General features: G+C 33.6%; 1 protein-coding gene across 1 annotated transcript in view; it reads left to right on the top strand.

Moving 5' to 3' along the window:
• The window catches only part of LOC132554578 (guanylate cyclase 32E-like), a 50,689-nt gene extending 28,852 nt beyond the window's left edge, over positions 1-21,837 (top strand). The window contains exons 7-20 of the mRNA XM_060218904.1: positions 782-881; positions 2,011-2,080; positions 2,745-2,853; positions 3,070-3,384; positions 4,231-4,302; positions 7,195-7,360; positions 8,372-8,521; positions 9,097-9,271; positions 9,555-9,695; positions 11,353-11,476; positions 16,968-17,211; positions 19,862-19,960; positions 21,067-21,158; positions 21,388-21,837. Of these exons, the coding sequence (XP_060074887.1) occupies positions 782-881; positions 2,011-2,080; positions 2,745-2,853; positions 3,070-3,384; positions 4,231-4,302; positions 7,195-7,360; positions 8,372-8,521; positions 9,097-9,271; positions 9,555-9,695; positions 11,353-11,476; positions 16,968-17,211; positions 19,862-19,960; positions 21,067-21,158; positions 21,388-21,837 (2,307 nt within the window). The remainder of the gene's footprint in view (positions 1-781; positions 882-2,010; positions 2,081-2,744; positions 2,854-3,069; positions 3,385-4,230; positions 4,303-7,194; positions 7,361-8,371; positions 8,522-9,096; positions 9,272-9,554; positions 9,696-11,352; positions 11,477-16,967; positions 17,212-19,861; positions 19,961-21,066; positions 21,159-21,387) is intronic.
• Positions 21,838-27,636: the final 5,799 nt, after the last annotated feature.

Genomic DNA, 27,636 nt, shown 5'->3' with positions numbered 1-27,636 from the left:
CGGAAACTACCAAACAGTACAAAGAAAATAAGACCAAGTGTTCTGGAAGAGTAAGCGTCTTATGCTTCATCGACGACAACCGTCATGTAAATATTGGTCAATGCAAGTAAATAATGTCAACATCAAACTAAAATGACTGTATATTTAGGTGCAATCAAAACACGAAACCGAAATGCGTCTGTTTCTATTTTCCTCGCTGGCAAATCGATATTGGTGTGTCTAGAGCTAATCTGAATGGAAGGTTATAACATTTTGACAATTATCAAAACAGATACACAGTATATCAACTGAATGACGCGCGCCGTAAAAAATCTGAAGGGCAGCTCATAAATGTTTTTGATGATTCATCGTTTTCATTTTCGTGTGACAGTTAGGTGGGTGACTAAACAAACAAATAAACACAAATAAATAAATATTTCTATGATAAGATGTAGAGACGAGTTAATGCAATTATTTTGTGTCATCTTCTGATTTTATCTACGCCTTGTTTTATGAACGCTAAAAGGATTAGGATATTATTCATGAAAATACATTCCGCTTAAATTGCTGTCAGCCACTTTCTTTCGTTTTTACACTTTGCACGATAAAATTCACTGTTAAGATGGTGATCAATCTGCATTCTTTCGTTTTTACTTTTTAGTTAGAATGTTTATTCGCAATTTGGAGTATTGAATTAATTATCAGCTCCACCGACCGAATTACATTCTGTTTTTTTCCTATAAAGTTTGCATTGGGCTAGATGCTTCATTTTAAAATGATAGATTAGCTGTTACCCTTTCAGGAGTTTTATCTCAAACGTGATATCAACTGGCAATTGGGAAGAGTGCCTCGAGACGAGCCAGAATGTGGATTTGATGAGGAGCGTTGTCAGTATGAGCCAGGTAGTTCATTATTTGTACTATTTTCGCTTTAACCGATGACACGGAATCCAACGTAACTTCAGACCTATCTGTAATGATAGCGCATCATGTGTAATCCCTCACATCATGTCATCAGTTTTCATTTCAAGTGTCAATTCAGTCTCAAAATAAAGCTGGGTCTTGTAATGCATATACCCCCTGATGAAACACAGACTAGTTTATCAGAGTGATGCTGCTAGAAAAATGTATAATTTACATGCCGTTTAGACATCGTATAGGAAATGACACTAATTCTATGTTAAAATCTACAAACGCATGTTATTCCGTTTTTCAGAAGTAAAATCTTAATGAAAAAAAATCGTTTTCGTGTCCAATATTCAGACGTGTTGTAATTTCAAATGTTTTGTTTTTTACTTTTGTTTTGCTGACTGAAATTTCTTTATGATGAGATGTCCTCATCGCTCCGACAGAAAGGACATTTTAATAGTTTTCGGACTGCGTTTTCATAAAAAAATTGTTTGCCGGCAAATTACTACCAATACATGCGATATTCCGGAACCAATAAATTCACCACACATTGGTAATTGTTAAAACCATATGAGACAGATTGCTTATTTCAGTAACTGTTTTTGGTCTTGGTTGTAATTTCCGAACCTATACTTTACTACACTCGCGATTGTGTTTTCCATTGTGCTACCACACCTCAGTATCTATGGGAACATCTTGGTCATGTCGTTGACATCAAACTGAAATCCCCACCCAACAAACAAGGACAATACAATTTTCACACCAGTGACAGCTCAATATCTCTTGTCAGTGGTTTCAAAATTAATCATACCTGGTACTGATTTTACTGTATAAGCGGGAAAGAAATACAAAATTGCATGCCTGAACAGTTCTTTGATTAGGTTACAAAAAAATCATTTTGAAGAACGTGTTAATTATTTCTTAAATATCAATAAATATCAATAACGAGACTTATGCAGGCGAATTGACTTTATATACTGTCTTGTTAAACATGTTTGCCTTGAGAAAATACTAACCAACAATTCAAAAGAAATATACCTGATGATGGAGAGGAAAGATGCATTCAATTACTGGTTGTCCATTTAAAAAAAAAGTCTTTTATTTCTTAAAATGTTTGTTTTAGATTGGAAGATAGCCACCATCTGTAGTGTAGTAGCCGCTGCCTTGTCGGTTGCCAGCGTATTTGCTTGCAGGTTGGTATATCTGGCAGAATGGTAAATCTGATAACTTACAACAATATGACGATAGTGGGGATAGATTTACGTTACACAAACAGATTATTAACCTACTTCGATCGACAGCGGAAATCAGACCGGATGCTCTTTCTCTTCAATCATATTGAAATATCGTAAAAGAAGGATGTGACGACAAGAAGTTTCTAATAATTGGAAAATTAGTCAAGAGATGTATCCCAAGATATTAGCAATCGATCAAAACAGGTCAGGTTGTCCAAGACTGGAAAATTGCTGTTCTACAACAGTATAATAAAGCAGATCATATAATAAAAAAGTAGAACGTAGGATGAGACTATGTGAACTTTGACTATAAACCATGATATGTTTACGTCACGGGTTACAGATGGTGAATTTATCAATATCGTCTATACACTTTCTGGACGTCATATACCTGCTCCAATTACCTTATATGTTCATATTAGTTGATGAACTTCAATAATACTATGAATGTGTTTTTTTTTTTTTATTATTTTTTTTTATCTTTCTTTCTCTCTCTATACAGATAGCTAAACAAATTGCATTTCTGCATGATTCCTCGTCTAGTACTGCAATCATACTCTCAGAATATACTGGTGGTACATCAGAGACATATAAACTTAAAACGGCGATTTATATTTTCCAGGCACTACCTCTATGAACAAAAACTGGCCCGGCTATTGTGGAAAATAGAGTACAAAGATCTCATTCTTGTGGATTCTGTCAATGATATCATCCCCCCGGCATGTCCGAAGGTTGCTTTCTTGAACACATATCTTTAACAATATAGCTGGGGATATAATTTTGTTGTTTTGGTTTTTAATTCTAAGTTCATATAAAAATTATTGATAAAAAATCAAGCTATTAAAAGCTATATATAGATAATCGGATTATTTCTATTGGTCTCTAATAAAACAAACTCTAGTTTTATAACAATATAACAGATTAAGGGATCATCTTTTGTATTGTAGCGCAAATCGACGAATCCATGGAGGTTTCTGATTTCGAGCGATGAACCTGAAAGAGCAACGTTGCTTGGAAACACTAAACAGGATATCAAAAACGGCGATTCCAAGAAATCAATTACCATAGGATCATTCAAAGGAACAATCGTAGCGATAAAACAAATATATAGAAAAAATGTTGACATCAACCGCTCTTTAAAGAAACAGCTCCAGTTACGGAAAGAACTGAACCATGACAACATCAACAGGTTTATTGGTGCGTCTGTGGATCCGCCGCGGGTTTATATCATTACACAGTTTTGTGCAAGAGGCAGTCTCGCGGTAAGAATACGAAATAAACAAAGGTGGTGAAAGTTAAAAGATGTGTGAATGCATATGACAGGAACGATGTATCCACACAAGAGTCATTTTGAAATATATTTTGTTAGAATCGAGATATTTAAAATGAAATGTAACGATGACGGACAATGCCAATAAAGTCTGTGAATTATTTGGGGCTCAGGTGTACAAGCACAGAATACAAATAGATAAAATTCAAACCAAGCAAATGTAAATTATTTAAAAAAAATAATAAAAACAAACAAACAAAAACAATTTAACAGGTAAGTCAATGAACCTATGGAACAACGTTCCATCCTCTAAACAAATAAAGAATAAGTCATCGTTTTCTAAATACTGAAATATTTTAGTGAATAATTGTTGTTTCATAAACAACGATGACATTGAAAAAAAGTATGATAATGAAAAAGCCTGGTGGATAGAACTTTCATTTCCCCCCAAAAAGATCATTGTCTACACTGATTAAAAAAATATATCAAACTCGTTTGTATCTGAGATTGAATAATGGCGCGTTATTTGTACAAATCAAATTAGATAACAGACATATTTATTTCTGGGCAGGCATGCAATGGAATCTCTGCTAATTAATTTCTAGGCAGGCATGCAATGGAATCTCTGCTATTAAACATGATGCCGATGCATGTCTTTTGGTCGTTAGCCTGAGAGCTTTTCTTGTTTTCCTTAAAATATTCTCAGCAATCTGATGTAAATTTCCCTGTTAATCGGTTCATTTTGTCATTTCAAAACATGACATATACAGTCTCACACTGACAAAGTCTAATTATTACCCTTTAATCTAAATTAAACTTTTCAATTTCATATTTCTAGGACATCCTTCAGAATGAGGATTTACATCTCGATGACATGTTCGTCGCGTCATTAATAGCAGACTTAATTAAGGTAAGATCAATAATTATAAAGATAGAAAAAATAATTGTCCGTTTACTCTTACTGTCTGCCAATAGCAGTACATTTATAATAAAAACTACCTGTCTAAAAACTATCTTCAGCTACAAAGGATTTCTAACTTTCTGAAGATACCATTCAAGGTCTTTAAATCATTGGAGTTACATCTGAAACATTAATAATAAGCTGTTTTCACCCTATTTACTAACTTGGATTGACCAATGTTTATATGGCGAGTGTCAGCGATGAAGCAGAAAACGCCTTCTCTTCTGGAACACCAGGTCTTATTTCCCTTGTTCTTTTATCGGAGTCTCCGTGTAAATCTTACTTTTGTTCATATTTTGCCCTAGAATTTATGGAATTTGAGTTTGAATTATGATTATGTTGCCATGTTTGTATTTTCTTGATTTTTTACTTACCTATCAATGCACAAATATGACGAACTGAAATCAATTATGTAAGAATTCTTTTTTAATATCGACCTACGTTACTGTCATTTTCTAATTTAATGTCTATATCTGAAGCTACATAGTCAAACTTTACTGTACGACTGAATAATGTGTCTCTATTTAAAGATGTTCTAACGTGTACATGTCACTCTCAATATTTTCATTTGTATTCAAATGAAGTGTACACAATTACAGAGATCGTGGGTACAAAATTACTGGAAGTTAACATGATGAACTCTTCAACACGCAAAACCAATGACTGATGTATGCTTGAAATACACCTACTTTCTAATCATATGACTTCCCTTCTATTGTTTTCCTCGGCTTATAGTTTGTTGTACTAAGACCTTTGACACTTTCAAAACTGAACATTATTGACAAACAGGTAAATTGTAGATAACAAGGCTACAGATGACGTAAAATATGTGCAATCATAATATATTTAAGTACGTATCACGTCAGCAATTTTTGTCTAATGTCCAAAGAGATTTTTTTATGTGTTATTATGCGTGCTGTGTAAACAAAGCCCTTCTTTGTAGTCCCGTAATCTCTGTAAGTGCCTATCGGAAACAATGTCGACAAATACGTCATACATAGGTGACTCAGTGGCTGCTTGCCATGTCGATCGATGTCTTTTTAATGAAAATTGCAACTATTAATAATATGTTTACTTCAAAAAGATTGAACGTTTTTTTTTTTTATAAATGAACCAATCAATAAATTGTGCTAATCATTTGATATCAACATTCGTCTTGCATCAAGTATTGTTATGTTTATGGCGTTTCCATGACAATGCACTAATATCTGTGACATTTTTGACGTTAATAAAGGAGTACAGATAATGTTTTATCACTAAAGATGATGAAATATTTGATTATGTGATTTTTAAATCTTTACAACCGGAACCATAATATTTCATAAACACATCTTTTTGCTTTTTGTTTGTTTGTTTTCTTTTTAAATGTATTGGTTATGTTGCAGCTCGGATCACTCAGTTGTTTCGTCCTTTAGAGGCCACTCAGTATTGATACATCACACAGTTGTTTCGTCCTTTGGTGACCAGTCAGTAATACTACATCATACAATTGTTTCGTCCTTTGGTGATCTGTCAGTTATGCTACACTATACAGTTGTATCGTCCTTCGGTGATCTGCCAGTTATGCTACATCATACAGTTGTTTCGTCCTTCGGTGACCTGCCAGTTATGCTACATCATACAGTTGTTTCGTCCTTTGGTGACCAATTAGTTATGCTACATCATACAATTGTTTCGTCCTTTGGTGATCTGTCAGTTATGCTACACTATACAGTTGTATCGTCCTTCGGTGATCTGCCAGTTATGCTACATCATACAGTTGTATCGTCCTTCGGTGATCTGCCAGTTATGCTACATCATACAATTGTTTTGTCCTTCCGTGACCTGCCAGTTATGCTACATCATACAGTTGTTTCGTCCTTTGGTGACCAGTCAAAACTGCTTAATCATACAGTTGTTTCGTCCTTTTGTAACAGGTCAGAACTGCTTCATCATACAGTTGTTTCGACCTTTGGTGATCAGTCACTAAAGCTAAGGGCCTAAATTTTCGTCCATATTGTAAACTGTACTACTATTGAAATGAATAAAACTAAGCACTTATCAAATCATGTCACAAACACTTTGGCAATTCCTTCATTTCATGTCATTTTTAGAATTTATGCTTCCTTGTCTTACGGTAACAAAACGTTTTGAAGATTTGAAAATAATGGACAGTACGGACTCTTCTAATTCTTATTTCCCACAAAGAACAAAAACTGGGACAGTTTCCAACAAACTGTGTGATTAGTGTAATAATAAACAGTTTTCTTTTCCAGTGCTTACACGAACTCGTTGGGAAATGTTCTATTTTCTTTTTCGATGCACGTTAGCAATACTTTGTTGTTGACTTCCTTGTTAACATAGGTTTCATTGATACCGGAAAATCTCTTACTTGGTTGCGTTTGCGTCGATGAAGCAAAAGATGTTTAACCTTCCGAAACATCTGGTCTTATCCTCCTGATACTATTTTCAAGGGTCTCTGAGGAAATATTTGCTTTATTCATATTTTGCCCCATAAAATGGATTTGTGTGTCTGAACTAATTTTGTTTTCCTTTGAATTTTAATTTTTTGATTCTATAATTGTTCGACATTTCATGGTTCATATCCAGATCGTTAACAGGAATACCAAAGCTACAAATGCTTTCACTCTTATTAAGTTGAACATCGTGTCTGGAAATGTTTAAGTTACATAAAAAATATAGTATTTTCATTGACAGCCTAAGTCGTCTGGATTGTTCAATTTCTTTCATTTTTTCTGTGTAGGGGGAGGGGTACACGTACGCGAACGTCAAATATGCCTTGCCTTCTACAGAACCAATGCACTTTACATAAAATATGTCATTATTTTCCTTATTTTTCAGGGAATGTTATTTATCCACGAGAGTGAATTGGTGTTTCATGGCAATCTAAAGTCCAGTAACTGTTTAGTGGATAGTCGTTGGGTGTTACAGATAAGTGATTTCGGCTTACATCACCTCATGTACAAGGATACCTCACCGAAACACGACACAGATACGTATCATAAAGGTAGGAACGATATCAAACAGGAAGGCATGTGTCTTCAACAACACAGAAACGTATCATAAAGGTAGGAACGATATCAAACAGAAAGGCATGTGTCTTCAACAACACAGATACGTATCATAAAGGTAGGAACGATGTTAGAAATAAAGCGTGTGTCTTGAACAACACAGATACATATGATAAAGGTAGGAACGATATCAAACAGAAAGGCAGGTGTCTTCGACACCACAGATACGTATCATAAAGGTAGGAACGATATCATATGGAGAGACGTGTCTTCAACAACACAGATACGTATCATAAAGGTAGGAACGATATCAAACAGAAAGGCATGTGTCTTCAACAACCCAGATACGTATCATAAAGGTAGGAACGATATTAAACAGAAAGGCATGCGTCTTCGACCACAAATTATCAACAGAGTGCAGACAACGAGTTTATAGAATATATTGATATTTCGTAGCTTCAATTCTTATTTCAAATATAATTATTTGATTTTATCTATCATCCTGCGGATAACAAGTACGAGTAAGTGATGCTTCATATGATATTGGCACAGATGTATACTTGCCCGAAATCTTCGGTTTTGCACTGTCACATTTACTGATGATTAAAATGTTTGAAATGAAGAAAATCCATGAAGCAGAAAAAATGTCAAAAACAGAATAATACACAAATTTTGAAATTGAAAGATATTGTTTAAAATTATTTTTATAAGAACGTTATAGATATTAAATCAACATCATTAGACAGAATGTACAATGCATTCAAGACACGTTTATCATCCAAGACCTAATACAAAAGACGTGTTTAATTTGCTTGATGCCATAGAGAAAAGATTTATTTGAGAATTTCAATATAATATTAAAAACAAGAGTTATGTGGCATTTTCTGTGAATTCATTTTCTTTGGGATGGCTTTCACCAGACTTTAAACTGTTTATGTGCGATATTTGTTGCCGGTGATAAATGACTTATTCACACCGGCCACTGTTATGTGTTTTTCTTCATGTAGGTTTACTATGGAAGGCGCCAGAACTGTTAAGAGACATCAGTCATAACACTTTTGGTTCTCAGAAAGGCGATGTCTACTCATTTGCACTGATTCTGTATGAGACTCACGCGCGTAGAGGGCCCTGGGAGGACATTGATCTTACCCCGAAAGGTACATTACGGTTGCCATAATCGCCAGTTCATTTTTTGTCGCGTAACACAAGACAAAATATCTACTTAAATTCATATCAAAATGCGTTTTATAATCCCTTTGGGTGCACATATCTTTGGGAATGGAAGATATTTTGGAAAAAGAATAATTAGGTAAATGATTTTGTAAACAATAATTATTCCTCTGCGTCCAACACATGTTAAATGAACTTTTCATTTCCTATCCGCGACAGATTCTACATAAGTTAAATATCAGTGTGACATTTTCAATTATACGACCTTGGCTTGTTTTTAAAACTAAATATTGAGTTGCCGTAGCACTTTGTAACTGCTGTATTGTTTAAAAAAAAGGTAGTTCTTGAAAAAAAATTATTTAAAAGTCAAGGTAATTTTGAATATATCAATGTTAAGATATGAGTAAAATGCTGAGTAGACTCACACAATGAAAAAAACTTAAGTCTTAGAACAGGTTTCAGTTCAGCATTGGTTCAATGTACCATGAAAGTTTGCTTCTGTAGTCGTTATGTCATATAAGATGAAGTGCAATTATTTCTTTTGAATTGTGTTTGTCTTTAGAAATAATACGCAAACTAAGAGGGGGAGGTGATCATGTTATCAGACCAGACGTAGCGACTCTACAGTGTGAGGATTATATTAAACAATGCATAATCGACAGTTGGAACGAAAATTCAGATGCTCGTCCCGATTTCAAGTACCTGAGATACAGGCTTCGACCCATGCAACAGGGTCTGTAAGTATACGACCGAATAGATTTTACACAGCTATAAGCTTTAATATGCAACCTAAAGTTATGTCTAACGATTATATAATCAGTCATAAATTCTTTACATCTTTTTATTTATCATATGCCTTATTCTGTAAAAGGAATACATTTTCATCTTAAACAAACCCTTAAAAAATTCCATATATATATTCGATTATTCATACTGTTTGTCAAGAACAGCAAAATCTATAACCAGATCTGAACGGTATCAAATTGCATATAATGAGATAATTTGATTTATCATTTTCAGAAAACCTAATATTTTCGACAATATGTTAGCAATTATGGAGAAATATGCTAATAACCTTGAAGCACTTGTAGCACAAAGGACCGAGCAGCTCTCTCTTGAGAAGAAGATGACCGAGAATTTATTGTTTAGGATGTTACCAAGGTACAAATTGCCGTTTCATTTCAACCGAACGAGATGCTTGGCAAGCCGTTCGTACATGCATTAGATAAACGTCGATTTAAATACTTGGTTAGTGGGGTAGGAAGCTGATTGTTTTGAAATATTCGTACAAGGTTTACGAGACCACACATCACCGTTGTGTATACCTTTGCTGTCAGTGAAAATACATTAAAATGTAAACTAATCCAACCTAGTGCAAAAACATTCCACAGTATTGACAGTGTAAATAGCGACTGAAAGATGTCTGTGAACTTAAACTTACAAACTAACCTATTAAATACAGAATACATCGTGTAGTCATCAACTTGGACACTTACCTATTTAATTTATGATAGACTGTCTGGCTTACGTACTTACGTAATGTATCTTTAGTCTTGAAGTGGTAATAGACTTCATGTGTTTGCAAACAGTTGTCAAAATAAACGATGATAAGTCCATCTCCTCTCAATTTGTGTGTGGATTTTGCTGTAATAATTTCTATCTTTGAAACCGCTATTAGATTTAAGATTTTTTTTTTTAAATGATCTTTTCAACGTTTTTCAGTCAGAAATATATTATTTTAAAAACACCTGAGGATTTTGTGAGTTAATAGGTATAGCGGAATTTCGATAAATAGTCTAGATGACCTGTCCTTTCAGGCGTACTCGCATGTCATATATACCGTAAGGTGAAACATGCGTAATTCAGTATTGTTATGTCATAAATAAATGACGTCATATGGTCATCATTGTATTTAAAAAGGAAGTTATAATAATGCACTACTGTCCATATAACATTAAGCATCAAATTACTGTCCTCGTTAAAACATTTCTATGTTACATTGACGCTCATGAAACATATGTTGTAAAAGTGCAAATATGAATAAGCTAACGGGCCCTATTGATTTAAGATTCTTTTCGGGTTGTAGAGGTTTTATCCGTATTATTTTTCTGTACGGGTTTTACTTTCTACTCGATCGGACAGAAATATTCACACTTCGAAGTCAGGGTAAGATTTTCTGTCCTTCCGAGCAACGATAAGCAGAATAAACGGAACTTTAGATCATGAATCGTATGTGACCTTTAGGGTTCATGTTCATGACGTGTCAAGGTCAGTCGGGCTCATGAAGGTCAATGATATTCGCAATCCAGAGTTCACGTGCAAGTGCGAAATTTGCTGACGTCATATCACAGTTATTCAGTAACATATTACTGGTGAAAGCTGCCAATTAAAAAATGTCATAGAAAAAATTGTTATTCCTCCTCAGATTTCTGTATCCTACCCTGATGATCCAAGTGTTCCTTTTTTGGGGTTGTCGGTTGGCGCATTGGTGACACACTCACCTTTCACCTAGCCGTCTGGTGTTCGATTTCCCGAATGGACGTGAATGGGGTTACTTGCCCGACCATGTGGGTTTTCCCCGGGAACTCCGGTTCCTCCCACCGTAAGACCCCTCTCGCACTTCCATCCGGGCCAACAAGAGTGATTTTATTTTTTTATTGTTTCGCAATTGTAAAATAATAAAGTGTATAGATATATGTATTTCTCATTTTCTTCTTCTTCAAATCTTTCTGCGTCAAATTAGTATAAATACAATACGTTCTGTGCTATACAGGAATCTACCTAACCAGATTTTGACACTTCTTGTTCACATTTACAGGTCGGTGGCTAATCAGTTGAAGCGTGGATATATGGTAGCACCGGAACATTACGAATGCGTCTCTATATACTTTAGTGACATTGTTGGCTTCACGGCATTGTCAGCGGAAAGTACTCCAATGCAGGTAAGCAGTATACATATATACATGTGTTCAGTATATACAGTAAGCATTGATATTTTCGACTGGGATTATGTTTCGTTAAAATCTAAGATGGGATAATCTTGCGAAAAGTGATTGACTTTTTAAGGAAATCAATAGAGAAATTCATGGACCGCTTCGCAACCTGTGTACAAATAATCCTTTTTGCTAAAAGCATTCTAAAGCAGCGGAAATTTGAACCATAGAAAAGAAGAACTATACTTTATGTTATATGAATACATCAGTTTCAATATGGTTTAAGAATAAGGTAAGCTCTATGTGCTTGGCTATAATTTAGCTCTACTTTTGTACTTGACGTAATGGAAACATTGAGAAAGAGGACGATGAAGAAAACACATTTCCCCCTTTAATGTATACGATGTATTTGTAAGGGTATACCCAAGCAATTCCAACAGCTAAAGGGCTACTTGTTAAACAAACAGAAACTTTTAAGTGGGTTCGTGCTGGTGTCATTGCTCTTGTTTTTTTTCACAATCTCGTGTGATCGGCATGAGATGGCTCCAGACACTACTTCTTAATTGAACCTTGGTGGAGTTTCAAATCCCAACCCTCATACTCTTATAACAGTATTTTCAGTGAATTTTACCACAATATAGGAAAAAAACAAAAACCTGAATATGATTTTTATGTGAAGTTAGTCAAGTAAACATTTCTGACATGATTTTTCTTTTAACGTGTTGGTATTCTGTTGTTAATTTCCTGAAAAGTTTATAAATAAAGATTTTAGTAACATTTCTTACAAAGCGTATCACGATCCGTTTTAAGGTCAGAGATGAATGAAAGACGATAGCTTGTTTTTAAGTCTAATGGAAAGGATTCATGGATTTAACAACATCTATAAAAGGAAACATTTCCTGCTACATCTACAGAATGTAGCATCGATGATATTGATATTTCTGTTTACTATGTGGTATGCGAGGTTTGCACGTGTCACGTGACACATTAACGTCGTCTATAAAATGCAAATACATACATCACGTGATTATGGAAATTGCAAGGTATTTTAATTAGCTGTGTGTGATAGCATAATAAAATGCAACAGTACCAATAACTTCTCTTATCAGGATATTAATTTAAGCTGAGGTAATATCATCTAGGATTTTATTGCTGCACACTAATGTTATCTTCATAAGGTTTTTGAAATCACTGACACTTTAAAAGTGGAAGAATAAAACACCATTTACAAAGTTACATGTCCATAATATTGAAACATTATTTTGGTAGCCGGGCACATATAAATTTAATTATGTTTGTCCCTGATGTATGATATTATTTTTATTCATACTTGTATATGAGTCATCTCTTTCCAACTCTCATATGTGAAAAAAAAACAGGGCAGAAATACCTACATGTTAAGAGAGTCTAGATTCAAACTCAAATTCGATGAAAATATGACGAAACATGTACAAAATAACGGTATATTCGGGGTTTCCTGGAAAAAAATACTCATTTCAAAGGTTATTAGACCATGTATTCCTGAACGGTAAGCGTCTGATGCTTCAACCACGACGCCCGTTATGTAAATCTTGAACCACCAGCAGTACTAACGAGCATAAAAAAAAACAAGAAAATACCAATATGTCAATTTTAACATTATCTTTAATCATATTCAATAAAACTAGGACAAATATGATTAAAAGAGCGATATTTACCCGGAGACTCATGAAAACATACGAGGAGAATGAGATTAGATGTTCCGGAAGAGAAAGCGTCTCCTGCTTAATCGACGACACCCGCCATATTAATCTAAATTAATCCGAATCTCGAATGAGAGCAAGGTATAAAACAATGGAACCAACTGTCAAACTAACAGGCATCAAACACGTCCAGCTTCATATTGCACGAAGAAATTTCTCAATGTGATCACTATGACGTCAGACGTCCAACTTCATTTCACATTAGATAGTAATGGTTGATGACCAAGACAACTTAGACAATACATCATCTCTTGCCACTTCAATCTGACCTCTATTAACAAAGCGGGTGTCGTCGAAGAAGCAGACAACAATGTTCGTGCTTGAATGCATTGCAGTATTTTTTGTTATTTTCATGTGTTGCTTTGTGAACGTTTCCTTTTACTTTGAGTAAAACTTAATGTTGTATATGCAAACGCGGGCATTCTTATATTGTCTTTTCATTTTAAATTAACAATTCCCAGAGAGGTTTTAAAAAGTTATTTGAGATAGAATAACGAAGTATTATGTACTGGATAAAGTTTAGTTCAAAAGCTAAAGCTGTGACGTCTTAATGACGTGTGATGACGTCATATTCAATGCGTTTTATTTGTCATATTGAAAAATGTGCTATCTATTGATGTGGCTGACATGATTGCCAATTCGAATAAAAATGTTTAAAATATATATGAAAACAAAATATCTGTTTCTACAAGCAGACGATCATCACCAACCTAGGTGCATTTAAGTTCAAAATAGAAGAGATCATCTGAATTTGCCAAACTGTGGAAGATAGAATTGCAAATTTTAGGGAAAAATAACGAAGTTTAAACTCAAATTAAAAAAAATACATCAAAGAAACCATATGCTCAATGTGGAGCAATCGCTCTTCTTAACGTATATCACCTGCCAATAAACAGTAATTCGGATGTATAGGGTTTGGAACTTGGCCAACAATTTGCAATGTAGAGACTTGTCCTAAGACTTGGATTAAGTTTTCAATGTTTTGAGTTGTTATAAAGGATATTTCGTGCTCTGAAATATTTTCTTTGTAAAGAAAAATCACATTTTTATTTTAATGTCTCTGGAATATTTGCTTTTCTCCACAGCTATTTGATTTTATTTGGAATAGATAATATCTTTAAAAATGAAATGAAATAAAATATAACCAAACAATGGAGTTAACTGCGTTGTGCTGCTGTCAATTTGCTCCTGAAATGATGGTAATGTCTTGCCGTTGACTACAGTTGAAATGACAATATCGAGTACTGCAATGACAGGCCGAGGCACCGTTGTATTACATAATTCGTTGTGGAGATTTGATTACGCTCAAGTGCTGGTTGTCTTGAGCGGTCTTTTTTCCTCGAGATATTAATAGCTTTGATGAAGTCCTACAGATTAATTTCATTAGATTGGAAATGTTTGTCCAGGTCAGTTAAGGATTGTGTTGAAAGCATGCAACGCACATCATCTGGTTTCAAAACTGTATTGTTACAGATTCTAGATAATGCTTTTAGTTTTGAATGTTACACGAGTAGTTATCCAATAAACCGTGAACGATTTCCACAATGCCCCCAGATACTTCACACTCATATCCGAGCTGTTGTAAATTTCTATATATGGGCGTTTTTCTGCACCCATTGTTGTCCTTCAAAGACAACAGATCAGCATTCAATTTCACTTTCCTTTGATCAAACAAAATTTAGTGCAATACATGAGACTAACTCTTTCATCTGAACGATGCCATATGATACAAGTGTGTTGAAAGGACAGCAAAATCGATTAAACACTCTTTCACGGTTACAATCTACTTTGATAGGGTAACATATCACCAACCTAAATTCCATTCTACTACTGATCAGCAATTATAAAACTCAATACATCAGCTGAATAAACACTTACTTCCCATTTAGTAAAATAAATACACACAATTGCATGACGTCTTCAATATACGTCATCAATATATGTGTACTTTGTCTTTGTAGAAAATAGACTTGAGCAAATGGCAAGTGCTAGATGCTTTCGTACGGATGCCTGGATTGATAAGGTCATTTAAAGTCATACCATGTATGTTTTGCCGGTGCACAGCCAACAACCAGCTGTTCAAATTGCACAGTCCTTAATTCTAGAAGAAGGGTTCTCGTTAAAGTATTGATCGAACTCAAATCCATCAAAAACGCGAACACATAGTGCTGTGTCGATAAAACAATATCCGGCTTTAATTTTCCCCTAATTGTCTGATCGATCAAAACTTTGATCAGAGTTTTAACTGCAGAATCTTGTGCAAAAAAAGATAAAAAATAATATAAGTAGATAAATACATAGATAAAAAATAATATAAGTAGACAAATACATAGATAAAATTCAAATAAATAAATAAGAGGAAATTAAGAATCCATTTTCTTAACTAAATTTAAAAAAAAACAAAAAACAAAAAAAGGGTTTCAAATTAGTTTTTCCCATTTGGAGGGATGTGAAGGTTTGAATAAAGTTAACTAGACTAGAACTTTTTTATTTTCCAGTTTAAATATAATTGATTTTTGTGTCTTATAGATTATGTTAAAAAACACGCAAGTGAATAGAACCTGTCAACTAAAAAAATATCTACAATAAGATACAGAAGAGCTAAATAATATTAAACTGCTTCATAATCATACAGCGGTCAGTGGTACCAGGACTAATCAGTAGCTAAATAATTAATGAAACTGAATCATTGCCCCTCGTTCGTCCTTCTAGGACTCGTCAGTGGTTCTGAGATGAATGCTATTGTGAACCTTTGAGTTCACTGAAGCAAAACTATTAAATGACATTACTAAGTGCTCTGTTTTTATTCCTGACTGCGTGTTACTGAATATCAATACACAATTTCTTTGTGTTACTATATTTAGAATGGTCGCGTGGTACATTGGAATTTTAGTTTAAAACGTAAAATGGAATATTTAGTGTATATTCATTGAAATTGGCCTATTATGTCTGTATTTGACGTACTGCCTGATAAACGGGCATTAATTACAAAACACTGTATCAATTTCCTTACCGTATGCCTTTGTACATTGTGAAATATACAACATATATTGTATCTACATGTAGTTTATATGGCAACTTGTTACTATAATATAGGTACATGGTATAAATGACCCGCTGATAAAAAAGTAAATATTTCGCTTCATTGATTATCATTTGAATTTCCAGAACATATTGTTTGATCTCTGAAAATGGCATTCCAGTGGAATCGAGTGACAGAGTCCATCAAAGACTGCAAGTGTATTTAGAGATAATTTTAACACCATTTCGATATCGCATCCCTTATCAGCCCGATATTCCTGATATCAGTCGGAGGGATGTGATATCAAAATGGTCACATAATGGTCTTTTTATCGTATGTTTTTCATGTTGCCATCACCATGATGTGCTGTTTACGTTCACAGACGACAGCAGGTGTACCAATGATAAGGGCAAGCATTCCGGAAACGGCACCATCCGGAAATTTTAGTGGGATCCTTAAAAAATACATTTCGTCTAGGCCAACAATATCTATATTCAAATCACACATAAGCGGAAGCGGCGGCAGAACATAAACAATTTAAGAAGGGTGTGATATCACTCTCCAGAGGGTGTACTAGCACTTTCTAGAGCGGGTTGATGCCAACTTTTGGAAATTTCAGTCTTATCACACGCGCAAAAACGGAGTTGTCAGCAGTAAACATTTAATGATAAAATATATTCTATACTCACAGGTGTAAAATAGTGTATATGATTTGCATATATTTTTATCTTCACAGGTGATAGACATGCTTAATGAGCTATACACTTGCTTCGATTCAATCATAGAACATTATGACGTGTACAAGGTGGAAACGATAGGCGACGCCTACATGGTTGTGAGTGGTCTCCCCCTGAGGAACGGAAATCACCACGCGGGAGAAATAGCGTCCATGTCTCTACATTTATTGAAAGAAATAAAGGCTTTCCGAATAGGACATCGGCCAGACGATACTCTAAAACTACGAATAGGGATACATTCAGGTATGTTGAATATCTGCAACTGCATGTAATATACCACACGGATACCATTGTGATAAAAAAAATATTGAAAGCCGGCAGCAAAGTCGATATGACAGTGATAACCAGAGAGAAGATTTTAAAATATCAATAAGCACGCTTAGTAATAGAAATATGGGGATGCTGTACATTATAACGATCCCTCGAATCTCGTTTTCTCGAACTTCGTTGGAAAACTTTGAGATAACCGAGTATTCAATTTGAATTTGTGTAAAATTAGACGGGAACCGAAGAAATGCTTCGAAGCAAATGGGGTCTTCGAGATATTCGAGTTTGTGGTAACGAGGTTCGACAGTAGTTCCAAACAAAATGACAATAATCGATAGCTAGACAATAATGATGATAATGAAATTCTGTATAGCCATTCAGTGGGAATATCGTTAAATAATGCAAGATTGAGTCACATGGCTTCATAACAAAATGTTGCGAAATTGTTTTATTTTTTGCGAGTTACATGTTCGTTGATTTCGTGGTTACTCTTAATCAGCGAACTGATAAGTCAACGAACTGTTTAAATAAGTTTTAAGTAGATTTATTCCGCTATGTATTTATCCAAGAAATCACGCGTTCACGAAAAATTATGTTTTTGAAAACTACGAAAATTAAGCACCACGAACATATCTCATTTTACAGTAATGGAATTATTAAACTAAATGTCATCTGCTGTCACGAATCAAATGTGGTGTGCTAATTCAACGAAATTTAACGACAGGGATACGAAATCCCTATCATATCTACATAGACCTGATTAATTCCCGACGAGTTGAACCTTTTGATGGTTTCTGCAATTTGTTTTATCTTGATATAGAGAAGTAGTGAGATGTATGGATACACATATAGGCAGGCATGTGTTTGGGTTATCATATTGTACGTTAAACATTGATTTTATACTTCAGTGTTGAGACAAAAATCTTTCTCAATTGTATTTATTTGATGAAACATCCTGTAGCACTTTAAATGTATTCTGTTTCGATAGTTGTTTTACCAAAATGGCTTCCTTAATAATATAAAATTATACTAATTGTTGACAGTTACTGTTATATATATATGCTTTAACCAGATTTTATATAAATTTATAAAAATGAAAATACGAATCTGAAAAATATTCAACTATTAGGTTTCTTTCTGAATGCATCATGTTTAATTTGTTTCAAACCTAACGAACACAGTGATATCATATCAGTGTATATTTAGATCGGCAGTTAATTTCTAAAAAATCAATGTTTGTTTGAGTGGAGTAATTAAAATAATGTGGAATACATACAGCTGTTTTATGAATCCTTTCAGATCATAAACATCGTATGATGCTTGTGCTTAATGGCTGTCGACTTTTACTCTTTATCTCTGTTTCAAGCTATACTACAGAGAGTATTTCAGCTCTGTTAAAAGCCTTTATCGTCTTGTATAGTTACAACATGGCAACTATACAACTTGGTATAAAAATGCCAAATTAAAAAAAAAAAAAGTGCACATTTTTTTTTTTTTTTTGTTCTTTCATGGCCCATTAGTTCGAAGTAATATAGATAATCTGAAACCTGCTCTATTCCCCAATCTCTTTAACAAAACCTAAGGACAATAAAGCGGACCATGCAAAACCATCACTCCACGTGTGAATGCACATGCAAAACCGGCACTCCACGTGTGAATGCACATGCAAAACCGGCACTCCGCGTGTGAATGCACATGCAAAACCGGCACTCCGCGTGTGAATACACATGCAAAACCGGCACACCGCGTGTGAATACACATGCAAAACCAGCACTCCACGTGTGAATACACATGCAAAACCAGCACTCCACGTGTGAATGTACATGCAAAACCAGCACTCCACGTGTGAATGCACATGCAAAACCGCACTCCACGTGTGAATGCGTATCCAAATGACTGTCGTTCTTTTGCACTATTGAAAAAAATAATTTATTGGAGTTTTTGGTGACTACACTTGTTCATCTGGCTTTTGGAATTATTTTTGACAGTTTAAGTCCTTATCACTGACGAGTCCTGAAATGAAGTGAAAGTTGTATGACGTAGTTTAATTCATTATTTAGCTATTTTGTGTCTACTTATAACTTTGTATTAAACTTTTGTCTTTTACACAATCTTACTGACACAAGAAAGCAAAGTCTTCAACCTAAACCGACGTTTAAGATATTCGAAAGGAGATAATGAAAAGTGGAATATTTTCCTCTGAATGATGACCATATCTTCCTTTAATTTGTTTGGGCAATATATTTCCACTATCTGTCTTCAATACGGCGAAGTTCCAACACTATCTAGTATTCATATTCATTAACCTTGTTCACGGGAGGTAATCCATACACAGAACAGGTTTCTTATGTGCTGTTCACTGGGTTATCTTTAATACAAGTTCTTAAAATCAGTTGCTGTAGAAGAATACATTTCTGGTTATTACTTTAAATATTTTTATCAGTCCTTACTTCCGTTTATACCCGTCACCAGGATATCTTACTTTAAAGAAAAGATTTTGCATCGATTTGGAACTGTTACAGTTATAGAAATGTATCATGTCATTCATGAATAGATAATTGCACCCGAGGTTTCAGTATAAATGCTTTATTTAATGAGTTTATTAACATCAATGTTATTGATATAGGGCCGTGTGTGGCTGGCGTGGTGGGACTAAGAATGCCGAGGTATACACTTTTTGGTGACACCGTTAATACGGCGTCTCGGATGGAGACCACTGGAGTCCGTAAGTGTTACTTTCTTTATCTACCAGTGTTAATATACTCCGTTATCTACCACTGTTAATATACTCCGTTATCTACCAGTGTTAATATACTCCGTTATCTACCAGTGTTAATATACTCCGTTATCTACCAGTGTTAATATACTCCGTTATCTACCAGTGTTAATATACTCCGTTATCTACCAGTGTTAATATACTCCGTTATCTACCAGTGTTAATATAATCCGTTATCTACCAGTGTTAATATACTCCGTTAGCTACCAATGTTAGTATACTCCATTATCTACCAGTGTTAATATACTCCATTATCTACCAGTGTTAATATACTCCGTTATCTACCAGTGTTAATATACTCCGTTATCTACCAGTGTTAATATACTCCGTTATCTACCAGTGTTAATATACTCCGTTATCTACCAGTGTTGATATACTCCGTTATCTACCAGTGTTGATATACTCCGTTATCTACCAGTGTTAATATACTCCGTTATCTACCAGTGTTAATATACTCCGTTATCTACCAGTGTTAATATACTCCGTTAGCTACCAATGTTAGTATACTCCATTATCTACCAGTGTTAATATACTCCATTATCTACCAGTGTTAATATACTCCGTTATCTACCAGTGTTAATATACTCCGTTATCTACCAGTGTTAATATACCCCGTTATCTACCAGTGTTAATATACTCCGTTATCTACCAGTGTTAATATACTCCGTTATCTACCAGTGTTAATATACCCCGTTATCTACCAGTGTTAATATACTCCGTTATCTACCAGTGTTAATATACCCCGTTATCTACCAGTTTTATTGTTACAATGTAAATACCAAATGATGGGAAGTCTTTTTGAAAAAAAGAGAAATAGTACATTTTATGTAGGCATCAGTTTTGAAGAGACAAAAATTTATATCAAAAAGTTTATATATACATATATATGCATTTTTTTCATAACTTGGATATTATCTAACAATTGGGCTGTCACTATAACGACATGAACAAATGTTGTCCGTTTAGAAAAAAAAATATGGAACTGTTCTTTCAACAAGTGATGTGATTTACTGATGGAACAGAATTTGATCTATATTCAATGTTTATCCCTTCAGCGTTGCGTATCCACTGTAGTCTGGAATGCAAATCAATTCTCGACAAACTGGGAGGGTACAAACTGGTAGAGCGAGGATATGTTTCAATGAAGGTGAGAATCAAATCATTATGAAATTTGAAAATTGAACAATACTATCAGATGATATTCAAAAACGTAATTGAATTATGACTATTGTATTTGTGCGAAAATGAAATGTTATGAAGTATGTCAAAAAAGAAATTCAATGTATTTCTATGCGCTTCGCTGTTTTCCCCTATATTTGAGAATAAAACAAAATGTAGTAGCAAAATTTAGGGTTTTTTTGTTCAATTTTTGACAGGGTAAAGGCGAACAGTTTACCTATTTCCTAGAGGACCAGGAAACATCTGTTAGAATACGGCGAATATCGAAAACAGAAAGACTAACTAGAACAGAGTCACGTGACAGTCAGCCGACAGACACTGACCATTCTGGTGTTGGCACTAAACATAACATAAGGACACAGAACGGACACATTCCAAAAGAGAATTGTATGTTTAAGCTTCGAGAAATGTCTATGAAATACCTTACAAGTAGTGATTATTGTGTACACAGCGATGGAGAGGTGGAGTGTGAAGCAACTCAACCGCCAAGTATACCTGATGCACATCAAAACAATAATACGCAGTCGCACAATTACTCATGCGCCTACTTCCGGGAACAGGAAACGATGCCGTTAATGCTGGTAAAGGACGGTAATAACGGATATGTGGGACCGGAGAGTTCCGAATTCACCGAAGCCGCAGTCTAATCGTCGCAGTTTTTTTTAAATATTCAGTTTGACGCTACGCCATTTGTGTTACAATTTTCGGTCCGTCCGTCCGAACATCTATATATTGATAACATGCCATCCTCATGGTTATAACACAGAGAGAAATAGATAGATAGAGAGAGCGAGAAAGGGGAGAGAGAGAGATAGAGAGATTGAGAGAGAGAGAGAGAGAGAGAGAGAGAGAGAGAGAGAGAGAGAGAGAGAGAGAGAGAGAGAGAGAGAGAGAGAGAGAGAGAGAGAGAGAGAGAGAGAGAGAGAGCTGTGTAGTGTCAGTATGTGAATGTAATTTAATACATTTTGTATGAATTGTTTATAGAGTACATTGTAAAGCAATGTTTTGCTTGGGATACTCAGTAAATTTGTATTTGTGGTTGAACACTAGTAACCAATACTTGAAAGAATGTATCATTTAAATTTAGAGAGTTCGTTTCAGGAAAGGTAACTCTAACTGGTATATTAAATGCGAATAAAACTTGAACTGAATACTTATATTGACACTGTCTCAGCAAATTATAATATAATTGCAATTAATTTTTCATGTTATGTTTGGAATTAGACAAATGTTATACTGCCAAGCGTGTAGCAATCAAAATAAAGCTTATCGAGAGTGTGAGTATAGTAAACTTTAGACACAGATTCTGATGTACTGCTGACTTGTTCAAAATTTATGTTCATTAAGCTTTTTAGTACATACATGTATATATAACATTTAATGAAGTAATGCTTTTAATATATATGTTTGTAACACATTGTCATTCCACTATAAATACAGGTACAAGCTATTGTTGCAAGCCTTGATATCTCAAATGTGTATTTAGAGGAAAGAGATACAAATTTTTACGTATTTATATTTATTTTAGTCTTGTATGTTATTCGTTTTCTTTATTACAACTTCGACATAACAAAGCCTTACAGAAGATACCAATCGGTGTTGGCTGATGTTATAGCATTGATATTTGTTAATATGCTAAAGTAACTGTGATATATTACATGCACCTAAAGTAAAAAGCATCATGGTTTGTAGTTCCGGATTCTTTTTAAATGGTAACTTTGTTTTAAACTTAATGTAAAAAAGTATTTGAGCTGAAATACATTTAAGTTTAATTTAAATGCGAACTCATGTAGCTTTTACTCTAAACTTCGCGAGTATGAAATATGTATTTGTGATTATGAATAGTTCTTAAACGAAATATGAAAAAATATGAACATTTTCACAATATGTTCGTAAACCTTCACTTCAGGTAGTTATGAATATTTATATATTCATGTGATTTTATAGTTGTATGCAGTTATCAAAACTGAAATAAAAGTTTTACTTAAAATTAAAACTTAAAATTAAGTTTCAATAAACGTAGTTTTGTATGCTATTGAAAAAATACCCATTTTATTTTTTCTACCCAGAGGAAATTGCCATATTGATATTCTTTACAAACCTCTAAACTGTATGAAGCTCTGAAGAAAAGGAAACATTCTATAGGCACAACTGACCCGATCAAAAGATAATAAGACCAGATTTATTCGGAAGTATAAGGGTTTTTTGTTTAAGCGATGACATTCGCCATTTAAACCTTGATAAATCCAAGGAGGTAAGTATTGTCTCAAATCGTTCATCCCAAATAAATTAAGTTTGAGCATCGAACACATCTACGTTTGTAGATTCATGTCGCACATTAAAAGAAGACGTTTTGCTATGAGATCATGAGAGGGAACACATAATGATCCCATATTTTTTATCAACAAAATTTTCTAAAATTATTAAATACTGACATCGATGCGACTCGGAATCACCTTTGATTTTGGAAGCAGGTATGTTACTCTTAAGAAATGGAAATTCATAAAAGGAAATAAAAACTATCACGTTTAGATCAAATTAATGGATGTGAACTGAAATAGGGAGTTGTAAAATCAGTCCCCTAACCTAGCCAGTCTTCTAATAGAGTTTTATTTTCCTGTTAAGTCGAAATAATTACGATAGTCATGCACGTGTTTCATATTTGTTTTTAAGTCGACATCAATATTCCTGTTTACCACAAAAATATACACGAAATAATTACGATGGTTTTGCCACTAGGGCTGACGGGTTTAGAAAATCTATTTCCAAACAACCATATATACTGTGTCAACATCGTTGCGAATCCCAATTTTACTAATAACTCGACTCACCATCACATAAATTAAATTAATGAATTGATTTAAGTACATGTGCATAACGTGTTTGTGACTGATTACGTCGTAGGCGGCTTTGTGAGAAGTATTTCATATTGTTGTTGATATTTACTTGTTTTGAAATAAGGATTGCGATAGTGTATTATGTCCATATCTATAATGTCCGTTCGCAGTGTTGGTTGCTACCAAAAACAACATGTTAATGACATATTAGTTATAATAACAACATTTTTATGACAAAATGGTTACAAAAGCAACATTTCAATGATATAATAGCTATAATAACAACATTTTAATTACATAATGGCTACAATCGCAACATTTTAATGACATGATAGCTATAATAACAACATTTTCATGACATAATAGCTATAATAACAACATTTTCATGACATAATAGCTATAATAACAACATTTTAATGACATGATAGCTATAATAACAACATTTTAATGACATAATAGCTATAATAACAACATTTTAATGACATAATGGCTATAATAACAACATTTTAATTACATAATGGCTATAATAACAACATTTTAATGACATAATAGCTATAATAACAACATTTTAATGACATAATAGCTATAATAACAACATTTTAATTACATAATGGCTATAATAACAACATTTTAATGACATAATAGCTATAATAACAACATTTTAATGACATAATAGCTATAATAACAACATTTTAATGACATAATAGCTATAATAACAACATTTAAATTACATAATGGCTATAATAACATTTTAATGACATAATAGCTATATTAACAACATTTTAATGACATAATAGCTATAATAACAACATTTTAATGACATAATAGCTATAATAACAACATTTAAATTACATAATGGCTATAATAACAACATTTTAATGACATAATAGCTATAATAACAACATTTTAATGACATAATAGCTATAATAACAACATTTTAATGACATAATAGCTATAACAACATTTAAATTACATAATGGCTACAATTGCAACATTTTAATGACATGATAGCTATAATAACAACATTTTAATGACATGATAGCTATAATAACAACATTTTAATGACATGATAGCTATAATAACAACATCCTACTAACAGAATTGTGATATAACAACATTTTCATGACATTAATGCTAAAAAAGCAACATTTTATTGACATTAATGCTACAAAAGCAACATTTTATTGCCATAAATGCTACAAAAGCAACATTTTATTGACATAAATGCTACAAAAGCAACATTTTATTGACATAAATGCTACAAAAGCAACATTTCAATGATATAATTGCTATAATAGCTATAAGTGATAATTTGATTGCTATAATAACAAAATGTTTATTGCTACGACCATTAAATGCTTTGATTGTTCCGACAGTTACATCTAAATGCAATTACGAACATAACTTGACATTTGTTGTAGCTGGTGTATATTGGTTATTTTGTGTCTGAAGAATTGCTGAAAGTTTTGTATATTATCATGTAGCCAAATTGAAAATAGATACTGTACATCATATATGTTTAATGACTGTTGTATTTACAGTTAGCCTGCGTCTTAAATGCGTTTTACAAAACCTGGTAAAATGTCACGGTTTCGATTGAGAGTATACGAACCACTTGATATAAAAACATTGAAAAAACACATGAAAAGTCTGAATCGTTCAAAAAACGGAATTTTGATCTGCACATAAATTGGAGAGCAAAACTAATTTTTTTTTTTCAAAAATTGTAATTTCGTTTAAGAATGAAAAATAATCAACAAAAAACCGCGAGTGCCGTTATGAATTATAATAAATTATCTAAATGACTTGTAACGTCATTCAAAACATATTCATGAACAGATTTATTGGTGAACACGGGTAGTTTACATTTATGAATTGATTTATTTATTGTCAGATTTTTTATGCAATATTCGTCGTCTTGTGAAAACATTACATCAATGATTGTCTGTATAATGCAGTTTACCAACTCTTTACGTAGTTTCGTGGATGTCTCATCTGATATATAGAATTAAGAAAAAAATTTCCAATAGGCGACATCAGTAAAACTGCAGATGGTATATACAATCATATATATTTTAAACTTGATACTTAGAATATCATGTGTTGGTTCTGTTTTTAACTATACTCATAAAATAGACAATCAGTATTTTGTCATATGTTTTATGTGCTTAAGTAAAATGTACGTTTATTTAAAAAAACATATGAATAAATACCATTTCCAGTTTCAACAATGTTTTTTTATATATAAAATCATTCTTTGTGTTGGAAAGGTAGTCACATCTTAAATCACAATTAATTGTTCACCTGCATTTATTTACTTTGTGTCAAAGGGTTTGCATGCCTTGCAAAGAGTTCCGAGTAGAACCCTTTCGGAACATTTACTATCTTTGTATATTTTTATGGTCTTAGTATGTCTTTCCTTCATTTGTTTGTAGTTTTGCCCAAGTTTCAATTATTTCAAGTCTGAATTACGATTCTGTTTACATAAGAAATATTCGACGAGGTTTCACATTACGATACATGTTTGTCAGCAATAATTATGTCACAAAAAGCTATGTACAGTTACCGTTATACTGAATGGTGATCTGGTGGCGCAGATGTAACGCACTCACCTTTAACCTAGACGTGCGGGGTTCGATTCCCGGAACAGACGTGAAAAGTAATGTGGTCACCTGCCTGGCCACATGGGTTTTCACTGGGTACTCCGGTTTCCTCTCACAGTAAGACTTCTCGTACGCTTCTATCGGGGCTAACAAGATTGATTAATATAAGCTTAAAAAATTGTTTTTCAATTGCTGTAAAATACATTAAATTTTAAAGTGATGCATGTATATTCTTATCTCGTTGAATAAGTTGTAGCATTCCTTACATTCCGATTTACTGTGTTCTGCTAAAGCTTATTATGCAGGACCATGTTTAAGAAAAAAGGACAAAGACTAGCACATCTCCATAGGCCCCCTTGCGCCTTAAATACCAAAGCATCGTCTCGTATGGGTTCACATCAGACAAAAACAATTTCTATCACCAAACAATACCATTAGCAATGCATCTTTTCTTCTGAAACCACGTTCCATGTATCACGTGGTCCCATCAACACTTTGACCAATTCGTCCCCTAGACAATACTTCCTTAATTAGTAGGTTTTAATTTTAGCTTGGGCGTGATACACAAGGACGGGTTTGTGAGTCGAGGAAACATTAATCTTCATCATATTTTCATTACATCAAACTTCATGTAATGTTTGCCTGTTTTGATATGGCGGCGGCAGGTGTCAGTTTAAGGTGTTTTTAAGGACGTTTCATAAAAGCAGTATTGTTCAAAATGTCGTTCAATGAATATTTGAAAACAATTGGATTCCATCTTGTTTTTTGAGAATTGAATTTCAAATACATTTTTAAATTATTAGTTCTAAGTATAGTTATTTTTAAAAACAATTCATTACTTATCCACAAAGAAAAGAAATTTACATAACTAATTTTAAAAGTATGTGACTATCTCAACAGAAATATATGTAAACCTTTATCAGTGAATTTGCATAATGAAAAAACATGTTTTAAAGTCGTAAATATTTTTTTGTCAAATCATGCTGTCGAACGATGTGATTTACGA

Source organism: Ylistrum balloti, unplaced genomic scaffold (assembly GCF_031769215.1).
Source record: "Ylistrum balloti isolate Yb309-2 unplaced genomic scaffold, AGI_CSIRO_Ybal_v1 Utg370416, whole genome shotgun sequence".
NCBI lineage: Eukaryota > Metazoa > Mollusca > Bivalvia > Pectinida > Pectinidae > Ylistrum > Ylistrum balloti.
This window is presented reverse-complemented; position numbering and strand designations above follow the sequence as displayed.